At 38.8% G+C, this 12308-nt stretch overlaps 1 protein-coding gene across 3 annotated transcripts in view; it reads left to right on the forward strand.

Annotated features, from left to right (window-relative positions):
• Positions 1–9507, forward strand: part of Oga (O-GlcNAcase) — a 73226-nt gene extending 63719 nt beyond the window's left edge. For 2 of the 3 annotated variants that reach the window (XM_053778717.2, XM_053778730.2), the window contains 3 exons: positions 409–586; positions 5063–5261; positions 8863–9507. In XM_053778717.2, coding sequence (XP_053634692.1) covers positions 409–586; positions 5063–5261; positions 8863–9005 — 520 coding nt within the window. In that variant the 3' untranslated portion in view covers positions 9006–9507. The remainder of the gene's footprint in view (positions 1–408; positions 587–5062; positions 5262–8862) is intronic. The other variant, XM_053778722.2, reaches the window with a different exon arrangement.
• The last annotated feature ends 2801 nt before the right edge of the window (positions 9508–12308 follow it).

The raw sequence follows: 12308 nt of genomic DNA on the forward strand, positions 1-12308 counted from the left end.
ACACCTGGAGTATACCTGGAGAGGGTTTCGGGGGTCAATGCCCCCGCAGCCCGGTCTGAGACCCGGCCTCGTGTATGATATAACGTACTGTTGGGATTGTGAGAAAGGTGATATTTATGAAGGTCTTCAGGGAAATTGGTTAGCCAGACTTGAGTCTTAAGGTGGGAAGTACAGTACTTGCACTGAAGTGGGTTGGGGATATTGCAGCTCATCTGAAATGTAATGTCAGCATACTTCTTGCAAGATGGTGACTGTATGAATGATGGTGAAAGTGTTTCTTCCTTTTTGAGTTTCCTACCTCCGTGGGGAGTGGCCAGTGTGTTATAAAAAAATATAAAGAAACAGAGTAATTACATAACACACGTAGCATGCACTTGATAAAAATTTATCTCTTAATTTTCTTTACAGGATAGTTGGAAGTTACTTGGATGCTCTTGAAGATGAAACTCTTAAAGATGTAGCTGTTATGGTGGTTGAAGATGAATGGGGTGATATTGTAGCTTATAGTTCAATTGCTGGCAATGCAGAAGATCAGACATCCAGAGATTCAGCATTTCGTGAAAAGATAAAAGATAAATACCCTAAGGTAGAGTCTTGAATCTTTATGAATTTATTTGTGCTTCTATTTATTTTTTAGTTGGAAAGAACATATATTAATCCTTCAAAATTTCAACTTTGCTTGAAGTAAATGGTTATTTAGAGATGGGGTGGTTACACCTGAAAATTGGCATGCAAATTAAAATAGTGCTAAAAAAAAGGCTAATATATGAAGGAAAAATTTGATTATGGTCCAAATGTCTGCAAAGTTAACCCTTTCCTTTCCCTGTCCACAATAGACAATTTAAATTAGTTACATACAGCTTACCTACCTTTTGGCAGTTATGTTGTTAAGCTATGTTTTATGCATTGTGGTTTGTTATTGACAGCAGTGAGCTCCCTGGGTATTCAGTTTCTGAGTGTCTCATTACTGGGCTTTTGCTACTGTGACTTGTTTTGGGGAAAAGCTAGTCACTCACCTAAGTAGATTGTGACTCTTAACATCAAAAACATGTAATACTTCACACGTTATCTAGAGTACCACAGTGTTTTCTTTATTAATGCTAATATCATAAATTTTGTTGGGTGCATGTGCTACTCTTTGTGCAATAATGAGAAAAACGTAGAAAAATGAATTTTTTTTTAAATATGCATGTACATTTACAGTATTAAAGTACTGTATGATCAGCTGACTACAGGTTAAACTGATGCTGGGGGCTCTTGATCCAAGGAATTGGACCTGCCCACTCCATCATTGGATTGAACCTGATTGTCCCCCATTTCCCCAGCCATTGTATGACACCTATGGGTTTAGCACTCCTCTGAATATACAGTAATAATGGAGGGTAAGCCACATGTAGAGTCATCTATATTGTCTTGTTACACTGCAGAAATAAAGGGTAAACGCTACTTGTATGTACCTTTCAAGACAAGGATTTTCTAAACAGTAAGTGAACAGAGACTTCCATAAAACATATAGCAGTGTGTTGGGGTGGATAAGTGTGAGCTTCAGCAGTCAGCATGTTGCCCAGTACTGTCCTCTAGTTATGTATGTCTCAAAAAAGTAGACACTGCTTAGCCTTGCAAATTATGTCTAGGATTCTCTGAGTAATGAAAAAACATAAGCTTTCACATAAATGTCCCAAAGTGTAAGCTATCATTGTTTTCTTTGAAAGAGGTTAATAGCAGCTGCTCTTGCTCTAGGCATTGCTGGTACCATTGATGCTAGTAGTGATTTTGCTGGGGCTGCTGATGCTGTGATGCTGGTAATGGTGTTGCTGGAGCTTTTACTATTCATGCTGGTAGTGGTTTTGCAGTGACTATTGTTCTTGATGGTAGTGGTGCTGTTGCAGGCAGCTGCTTCATGTGTACTATTTTGAACATTACCTTACACTTCCAGTTTCTGGGTTATCAAGGGATTTTACTCATATTTCTGATAACCCCAGCATCACTTGTGTTCTTGGGTGCTATGGTTAATAATACCCAGAGATGAGACAGTTAGGGTAATAACAAAAGTGCTTGGCAAACACTTTGTTACAGGCAGATGGCCATCCACCTACTCTTGGCAATATCAAAATTTCTGCCATGTTTTATTAAGATTTTGTGTTTAATATTTACCTAGCTAAGCTTGTTGGAGGCTGCAGTAACAAAATCTCCCAGACCAGGGCTGTGTTAAATTAGGGTTCACTCTCAATAACTGCTTGAAATTTGTGTTATTTCTTTAGCCTATTTTTTGGCATAAAATTTTGAATGTTAGTCATACCTTTTTTTTTTTTTTTTCCCAACAAACCGGCCGTATCTCACCGAGGCAGGGTGGCCCAAAAAGAAAAACAAAAGTTTCTCTTTTCAAATTTAGTAATTTATACAGGAGAAGGGGTTACCAACCCCTTGCTCCCGGCATTTTAGTCGCCTCTTACAACACGCATGGCTTACGGAGGAAGAATTCTGTTCCACGTCCCCATGGAGGTAAGAGAAAATAAACAAGAACAAGAACTAGAAAGAAAATAGAAGAAAACCCAGAGGGGTATGTATATATATGTTTGTACATGTATGTTTTCAGATACTTGGGAGTTGACGTGTCGGCTGATGGATTTTTGAAGGATGAGGTTAATCATAGAACTGATGAGGGGAAAAAAGGTGAGTGTTGCATTGAGGTATATGTGGAGTCAAAAAACGTTATCTATGGAGGCAAAGAAGGGAATGTATGAAAGTATAGTAGTACCAACACTTATATGGGTGTGAGGCTTGGGTTGTGAATGCAGCAGCGAGGAGGCGGTTGGAGGCAGTGGAGATGTCCTGTCTAAGGGTAATGTGTGGTGTAAATATTATGCAGAAAATTAGGAGTGTGGAAATTAGGAGAAGGTGTGGCGTTAATAAAAGTATTAGTCAGAGGGCTGAAGAGGGGTTGTTGAGGTGGTTTGGTCATTTAGAGAGAATGGATCAAAGTAGAATGACATGGAGAGCATTTAAATCTGTAGGAGAAGGTTGGCGGGGTAGGGGTCATCCTCGAAAAGGTTGGAAGGAAGGGGTAAGGGAGGTTATGTGGGTGAGGGGCTTGGACTTCCAGCAGGCATGCACGAGCGTGTTCGATGGGAGTGAATGGAGACGAATGGTATTTGGGACCTGACGATCTGTTGGAGTGTGAGCAGGGTAATATTTAGTGAAGGGATTCAGGGAAACCGGCTATTTTTATATAGCCGGACTTGAGTCCTGGAAATGGGAAATACAATGCCTGCACTCTAAAGGAGGGGTTTCGGGATATATTGTGGAGGGATATATTGTGTATTTTTATACGTATATAGGTCTTAGACAGGGATGTGTAATGTCACCATGGTTGTTTAATATATTTATAGATGGGGTTGTAAAAGAAGTATATGCTAGGGTGTTCGGGAGAGGGGTGGGATTAAATTATGGGGAATCAAATTCAAAATGGGAATTGACACAGTTACTTTTTGCTGATGATACTGTGCTTATGGGAGATTCTAAAGAAAAATTGCAAAGGTTAGTGGATGAGTTTGAGAATGTGTGTAAAGGTAGAAAGTTGAAAGTGAACATAGAAAAGAGTAAGGTGATGAGGGTATCAAATGATTTAGATAAAGAAAAATTGGATATCAAATTGGGGAGGAGGAGTATGGAAGAAGTGAATGTTTTCAGATACTTGGGAGTTGACGTGTCGGCGGATGGATTTATGAAGGATGAGGTTAATCATAGAATTGATGAGGGAAAAAAGGTGAGTGGTGAGTTGAGGTATATGTGGAGTCAAAAAATGTTATCTATGGAGGCAAAGAAGGGAATGTATGAAAGTATAGTAGTACCAACACTCTTATATGGATGTGAAGCTTGGGTGGTAAATGCAGCAGCGAGGAGACGGTTGGAGGCAGTGGAGATGTCCTGTCTAAGGGCAATGTGTGGTGTAAATATTATGCAGAAAATTCGGAGTGTGGAAATTAGGAGAAGGTGTGGAGTTAATAAAAGTATTAGTCAGAGGGCAGAAGAGGGGTTGTTGAGGTGGTTTGGTCATTTAGAGAGAATGGATCAAAGTAGAATGACATGGAAAGCATATAAATCTATAGGGGAAGGAAGGAGGGGTAGGGGTCATCCTCAAAAGGGTTGGAAAGAGGGGGTAAAGGAGGTTTTGTGGGCGAGGGGCTTGGACTTCCAGCAAGGGTGCATGAGCGTGTTAGATAGGAGTGAATGGAGACGAATGATACTTGGGACCTGACGATCTGTTGGAGTGTGAGCAGGGTAATATTTAGTGAAGGGATTCAGGGAAACCGGTTATTTTCATATAGTCGGACTTGAGTCCTGGAAATGAGAAGTACAATGCCTGCACTTTAAAGGAGGGGTTTGGGATATTGGCAGTTTGGAGGGATATGTTGTGTATCTTTATGCGTACATGTATATGCTTCTAAACTGTTGTATTCTGAGCACCTCTGCAAAAGCAGTGATAATGTGTGAGTGTGGTGAAAGTGTTGAATGATGATGAAAGTATTTTCTTTTTTTTGGGGATTTTCTTTCTTTTTTGGGTCACCCTGCCTCGGTGGGAGGCGGCCGACTTGTTGAAAAAAAAAAAATATGCTTCTAAACTGTTGTGTTCTGAGCACCTCTGCAAAAACAGTGATTATGTGTGAGTGAGGTGAAAGTGTTGAATGATGATGAAAGTATTTTCTTTTTGGGGATTTTCTTTATTTTTGGGTCACCCTGCCTCGGTGGAAGACGGCCGACTTGTTGAAAAAAAAAAATGTATGTGTAGTGTGACCTAAGTGTAAGTAGAAGTAGCAAGACGTACCTGAAATTTTGCATGTTTATGAGACAAAAAAAGGACACCAGCAATCCTACCATCATGTAAAACAATTACAGGCTTCCGTTTTACACTCACTTGGCAAGACAGTAGTACCTCCCTGGGTGGTTGTTGTCTACCAACCTACTACCTAGGGTTAGTCATACCTACAGTAAACAATTCATGCTCTTGTCACATGTTCTCAAATTTTTAAAAGGTTATCATGAATGTGTTTCCCACTTCCAGGTAATTAGGGAAGAAGGAATGATGCTGACTCCGTGTGAAGAGCTCCTTATATCACTGTCTTCCGAACCACAGCCTCCACCCAAAGTGCTTGTTACTTCTCACCCTGCCAAAATGTCTCTTGCCTGCCTTCTCTCTGTTACTGATGAGTCTATTAGCAAGAGATTGCTGACTTGTATGCTCGCTTCAGTTAGAGCTCGTGGTAAGTTTAGATTGTACATACCTTCCACTTTTCCTCTGTAACATGGAACAGATTTGTACATCGTTTCTGACATCTAAAATGTCCTAGCACACACTAATTGATTCCCTTTGCTGAAAGTCCCTTTTTTCACACTTACGGAAACTAATCTGCACCAACTTTGATTTAAATTTTACACTCGCCCTAGTACTCCACCTTGATTTATCCCTACTACAGGTACACTCCTACCCTTCACCAACCTATTTTTCCCACACTCCTATTCTGTATACCTCTCTCCCATCCACAGTGCTTTATGATCCATATTAGTTTAGTGCATGAAGTTGGCTAATTTTTTTTTTTTTTTTCAACAAGTTGGCCGTCTCCCACCGAGACGGCCGACTATTATTATTATTATTATTATTATTATTATTATTATTATTATTATTCTTATTATTCTTATTATTCTTATTATTCTTATTCTTTCTTTCTTTCTTTCTTTCTTTCTTTCTTTCATTCTTTCTTTCTTTCTTTTTCTTTCTTTCTTTCTTTCTTTTTCTTTCTTTCTTTCTTTCTTTTTTCTTTCTTTCTTTTTTCTTTCTTTTTTCTTTCTTTCTTTCTTTCTTTCTTTCTTTCTTTCTTTCTTTTTCTTTCTTTCTTTTTCTTTCTTTCTTTCTTTCTTTCTTTTTCTTTCTTTCTTTCTTTCTTTCTTTCTTTCTTTCTTTCTTTCTTTCTTTCTTTCTTTCTTTCTTTCAACACACCGGCCGTATCCCACCGAGGCAGGGTGGCCCAAAAGGAAAAACGAAAGTTTCTTCTTTTACATTTAGTAATATATACAGAAAGGGTTACTAGCTCCTTGCTCCCAGCATTTTAGTCGCCTCTTATGACACGCATGGCTTACGGAGGAAGAATTCTGTGTTCCACTTCCCCATGGAGATAAGAGGAAGTAAACAAGGACAAGAACTAGAAAGAAAATAGGAGAAAACCCAGAGGGGTGTGTGTATATATATATGCTTGTACATGTATGTGTAGTGTGACCTAAGTGTAAGTAGAAGTAGCAAGACGTACCTGAAGTCTTGCATGTTTATGAGACAGAAAAAAGGACACCAGCAATCCTACCATCATGTAAAACAATTACAGGCTTTCGTTTTACACTCACTTGGCAGGACGGTAGTACCTCCCTGGGCGGTTGCTGTCTACCAACCTACTACCTAGAATTTCTTCAACACACCGGCCGTATCCCACCGAGGCGGGGTGGCCCAAAAGGAAAAACCAAAGTTTCTCCTTTCAAATTTAGTAATATATACAGGAGAAGGGGTCACCAACCCCTTGCCCCCGGCATCTTAGTCGCCTCTTACAACACGCATGGCTTACGGAGGAAGAATTCTGTTCCACTTCCTCATGGAGATAAGAGGAAATAAACAAGAACAAGAACTAGAAAGAAAATAGAAGAAAACCCAGAGGGGTATGTATATATACACTTGTACATGTATGTGTAGTGTGACCTAAGTGTAAGTAGAAGTAGCAAGACGTACCTGAAATCTTGCATGTTCATGAGACAGAAAAAAGGACACCAGCAATCCTACCATCATGTAAAACAATTACAGGTTTCCGTTTTACACTCACTTGGCAGGACGGTAGTACCTCCCTGGATGGTTGCTGTCTACCAACCTACTACCTAGAATTATTATTATTATTATTATTATTATTATTGATTTTCTGATCATCTACCTCGGCGGTATCAAAAATGCTTAAGTTAGGCTACATATAGTGAGCACAGGTCATCAGGTTAAGATATAATGTGTTTTAGTTTTGGCTTTTGAGTATGTGTGATTGTACAGTATTTAGCTTTGTAAAAAAAAAAAAATGACAAGTCAAAGCACTTTGTAAATCACACAATTTTCTCTCCCCATCGTACCTTCTCTTGTTATCTTCCCCTTCTCCATTCTCTTGATCATTTTCCTGGCTTTCTGTTGATCTTCTCCTCCCTTGTCTTGCTTTCATCCTGTTCTCCCTTCTCTTGCTCTCGTCCAGTCCTCCCTTCTCGTGCTCTCATCGTGTCCTCCCTTCTCTTGCTCTTGTCCTGTCCTCCCTTCTCTTGCTCTCATCCTGTCCTCCCTTCTCTTGCTCTTGTCCTGTACTCTTGCTGTCTTCTCCCCCCTCTTTTCATTTATTGTTCTCCCTCTCCCATCTTGTTCTTTGCTCTCCCCCTCCTGTCTTGCTGTCTTTGCTTGATCTCTTATTTTACTCTCTTCTCTGCCTCTTTTCTGTTTTCCTTCCTTGCTCAGTTTCTCTCTTTACCACCCTCTCGTCTCTCTTCTCCCCCCATCCATTTTCTATCCCCCATTTATCATCTCACTCTCCTTACCATTTTCTCCTCCTCCCTTGTTTCTTATTTCCTCATCCTTCTCTCCCCCATTTTGTTCACTCTTCTATCCCTCTTTTTTTTTTTTTTTTTTTTTTTTTTACTCTTTCCTCCCTCATTTTTTCACTCATCCCTCATTTTTCTTCTCCCACATATAAAAATGTACAAACGTTTAAACTGTGTAAAAGTCTACTTTATACATTAACATTATCAATTTTAACCCTTTCACTGGCCAGACCCCTTAAATTAATTTTTGCTCCCAGTGTCCAAATTAAAAAATTAAAATTCTTCTGAAATGGTAGAGAATCTTTTTCTAAAGGTAATGACACCAAAAATATGAAATTTATAGAAACCTTTCAGAATTATCAGTCTGGGTGCAATTTGTGCATCAATGATTTTGCACACTTAGTCCTATTTTAAACCAATTAAAATGCTCTATTCAGTGAAATTCTTAGCTATTTTGCTAGTATGCCTTCCATTCCATTGATTGTGCACAATATACCACCCGTTCAACTATCAGAACTACCCTACAAAATGCACAGTCAGTAATTTGGCCAATTTTGTATAAAATTTAAAAAATTAAAATTTAAAAATAGTCTAAAACAATCATTGTAGACAATCCAGGCACTAAAACATTTCCTCTTTATGTTAATCATGTCCCCAGGCCTCTCCTATATTAAACTTGCCTTCCATTTTGAATGCATCACATAAAAAATAAAAGATTTACCTTATGTCTTGGCTATAAAGAATAACAGGAATGATTGGTTGTGGTTTATGGTGTCCCAATAATTGAATCGGATCTATTAAAAATCCATAAAACAGACTGGCGGTGTTGGGAGGGGGGCCATTCCCACCCTCAGGAAAATTGGCAAAAATTTAATTTCTACTAATTGGAGCCCAATATCAAGCTGCTTTCAGTCCTGAAACCAACCAAACTCATTTCTATTTCAGCAGTATATCCTCCAGTCTATCAAGTGACACCAAACAATAATCAATAAAACCTTAAAAGCCATCCTAGAAAACACCCCAGTCACTGTTTTAAACCAGAAACAAGGTCAGAGTTTTAGTTTTCCCATCATTCACTGTGAGGGGCAGGATTTTTTTTTTTATACTATGCACACTCGCCACACACTCTTTGTCTAATAGACCAAAATATGCTGCTTACAGCTTATCAGGGGGGCTGTGCTCAAAACTTAGATCTTCATGAGGGACTCAGGCATCAATAACATAGATCTACATGACAGCCACTGAAAAGGTTAATAGATCTCTGTAAATTTTCAGGTATATTTGGTGGCCACTGCAGTGTGAATGTTGGAGAAAAAAATTATTTAGACTTGTACAGTCGGCATGGGTTCCTAGAGGTGACAACACAAAGTACAACATTATACTTAGGAAGATCCTTCTGATGACCACCACCGCCTTGCACTGACTGTCAGGCGCTGCCAGTACCTGCTGTGTTGCAGCCTCCTGAGAGAGAGAACTCATCCTGGGCTACATGCTATGGTTATCTTTGAAATCAATTTGCCTGGGCATTTTTATGTTCTGGTGCAACTGGATATGTGCCATGGTTTCAGATGACTCAGATTTCACCAAACTTTAACATTAGTCCCTGATGCCAGTTATTCAGAATGATTGGTATTTGGGTGATCAATCTCAAGGCTGTCTTCATTCAGTTTAAGCTATTGCAGCTGTTAAATGTGATACTTATGTTGACAAGTTGTTAGCAAATTTCATGTAATTGTTGTTCCTAATTATGGAGCACAAAAGGTATTTCTTCAAATGACTTAAGTATTCTTTGCCAACAATTTGTTTACTTTTTATTTTTAGTCATACATATAACAGAGTACGTTTGAATATATGTAGTCATGTATAGTTACAAATCTTTTTATCAATAAAATTATTCTATGATTGTATTCTTTGTCTCCTTGAAAAATTGACTCCAACTTTGAGCATTTTTGGCAGACCATGTTCTCAGAATATTTTTTCAAAGAAATGCCAAACATTTAAAAAATTAATCTGTGTACCGAAATTTAATATTTAAATAATTATTTCATATTTATTTGGCTCTTACTATATTAACTCTACCAACATTTGACTGATGTTTAATTTTTCTTTTAGAAACGGTATTAATGGATATTCTTTTACCAAAAAATAATTGAGAATCCCTGGTGCTATGACAAATTCGTAAGTAACTGGAGCATTCTGAAGATAGAAAAAAAATTTTAATAGGACATAATTAAAAGGTTTCTGGTCCAGGACCAAGCAATCTTTCAAATAGGGGGTTGCCTTTATGCTTGTAAAGGCTTTTAGTCAAAGGAATTTGAGCTACCTTTCCCTTCCTCGACCCCTCAAAGGCAATGCCCTAATGCTGGTGATGGGCCCTCGAGTATTAAGGGAATTGGAGCTATCCTCCCCTTAGATTGAAATTTATTTCTTTTTTGTTCCCAGGCACTGTATGACCTCTAACCTTCCTTGAAGTGAACCTAAATACCTCTCATTCCCCAGGTGTTAAATGACCCTTACAGGTCATATAACAAAAATGTTTAGCACCTGTGGGTTTAGTTTCCCCTATAAATATAATTTGCTTTTAAATGGTTTATATTGAATTCCTAAAAGAAGGAAAACAGATTTGAGCATTGGAAATCCAGTGAGCATATTTTGAACAAAATTTTTTTTTTTTTCATTAAAATGTGTTGGTTGCCCACCACATTTTTTTAAATATCTATGCTACTCGAGGTAGATGCTTTAAAAGTTAGTGTAGGGCTCTTCATCCAAGAAACTGGAATTATCCTACCTTTAAACAAACTCCCCTTAAGGAAGGTTCCTTGATACAGGTAAAGGGCACTTGATCTAAAGAATCTGACTGAACAAACATGAATGCCTTCATTTTTCCAGGTGCTCTGACCCCTATGGGTTTAGTACCTGTTTTTTTTAACATCAGTCATCTCCCACTGAGGGTGACCCAAAAAGAAAAATACTTTAACCTTTTCAGGGTCAACAGGCCCTCTCCGAGACTTGTTCTCAGGGTCGGCCAAATTTCAAAAAAAAAAAATATTTTTTCTTATGAAAATATATAGAATCTTTAACCGATCATAATGACACCAAAAGTATGAAATTTGATGGAAAACTTACGGAATTATGCTCTCGCGAAGTTAGCGGTCTTGACGATGTTTACGCATCGGCGATTTTGCCCACTTTGAGCCCTATGTTTGGCCAATTCCTGTGTATTAGTCGACAAAAATCATAACTATTTCTCTAGAACTCCATTTTTTATACTGAATGAGTACAAGAAACCACCCATTTACTGATTTCAACTATCCAATACAGTGGTCAGAATTTAGCAACTTTGCCAATTTCACACAAATTTCAAAAGATGCCAATTTCCAAATAGAGTCCAGAATAAACAAGAAGACATTCCTGGCACTAAAATAACATTTCCTCTGTTCATTAGTCACATCCCCAGGCCCCTCTTATATTTCTTTGGCTTTCCACTTTCAATTTTTATTCTTACAAAAAAATAGAAGATTTACTGTTATGCAGACTACTGCATTAGTGTAGAAATGGTATAAATAATATCAGCGCACTTGTGAAAGAATATTAGACTCGCCAGTTGACATGTATTGGACGCTTGGCATGATTTATTTACTTTTGAACTCTGGTAAAAATCGAACATTTCTGCTACTTTGAGCTCAATTTCAAGGTACTTTTCATTGTAAAACCAGTCAAAATCATCTCAGTTTCTAGATGCACAATAACAAATACCATACGAAAATACAGTGCAAACTCGCTGTTTTATTCCAAAAACAGTCGGTTTTTTTTTTCTCAAGCACTGTGTGCTGCAGGATTTTTTTTATACTGCGCACACTGACCACATAGACCCATTCTTTCATATGTATGCCTACCAGCTTTCTCCCACTAGATTTGAGGGCGCTAGAATTTAGGCGTACTAGTACGTCAAAAACCCTGGGTCGTAAGCCGTACTAGTACGGCCGAAACCCTCAAAGGGTTAATCATTCAACACTTTCACCTCACTCATACATAATCACTGTCTTTGCAGAGGCACTCAGATACAACAGTTTAGAAGGCCCTGCAAACTGCCAATATCCTAAACCCCTGTATTTCCCTTTTCCAGGACTCGAGTCTGACTAACTGGTTTCCCTGAATCCCTTCACAAAATATTACCCTGCTCACACTCCAACAGTTCGTAAGGTCCCAAAAACGATTTTCCTCCATTCACTTTCAATGTGCTAATGCACGCTTGCTGGAAGTCCAAGCCCTTCGCCTACAAAACCTCCTTTACCCCTTCCCTCCAACGTTTCTGGGGATGACCCCAACCCTGCCTTCCCCAACAGATTTATGAGCTCTCCAAGTCATTCTACCTTCTTCCATTCTCTCTAAATGATCAAACCACCTCAACAGCCCCTCTTCAGCCCTCTTGACTACAGCCCCCTCAAGGAAGGTTCCTTGATGTTGGTGAGGGGCTCTTGATTTAGGGAATTGGATCTGTGCTCCAGTTCCCCGAATTAAGCCTGAATGCCTTCCACATCCCCACCCCCCAGGCGCTGTATAATCCTCCGGGTTTAGCGCTTCCCTCTTGATTATAATAATAATAATAATAATAATTGACTACAGCCTCTCCTCACTTAGCGACGTACTCATTTACTGACGCCTTGGACTTACGACGGGCTCTCTGACCAGTATTCACACCT

This window comes from Cherax quadricarinatus, chromosome 1, assembly GCF_038502225.1.
Source record: "Cherax quadricarinatus isolate ZL_2023a chromosome 1, ASM3850222v1, whole genome shotgun sequence".
NCBI classification, from domain to species: Eukaryota; Metazoa; Arthropoda; class Malacostraca; order Decapoda; family Parastacidae; genus Cherax; species Cherax quadricarinatus.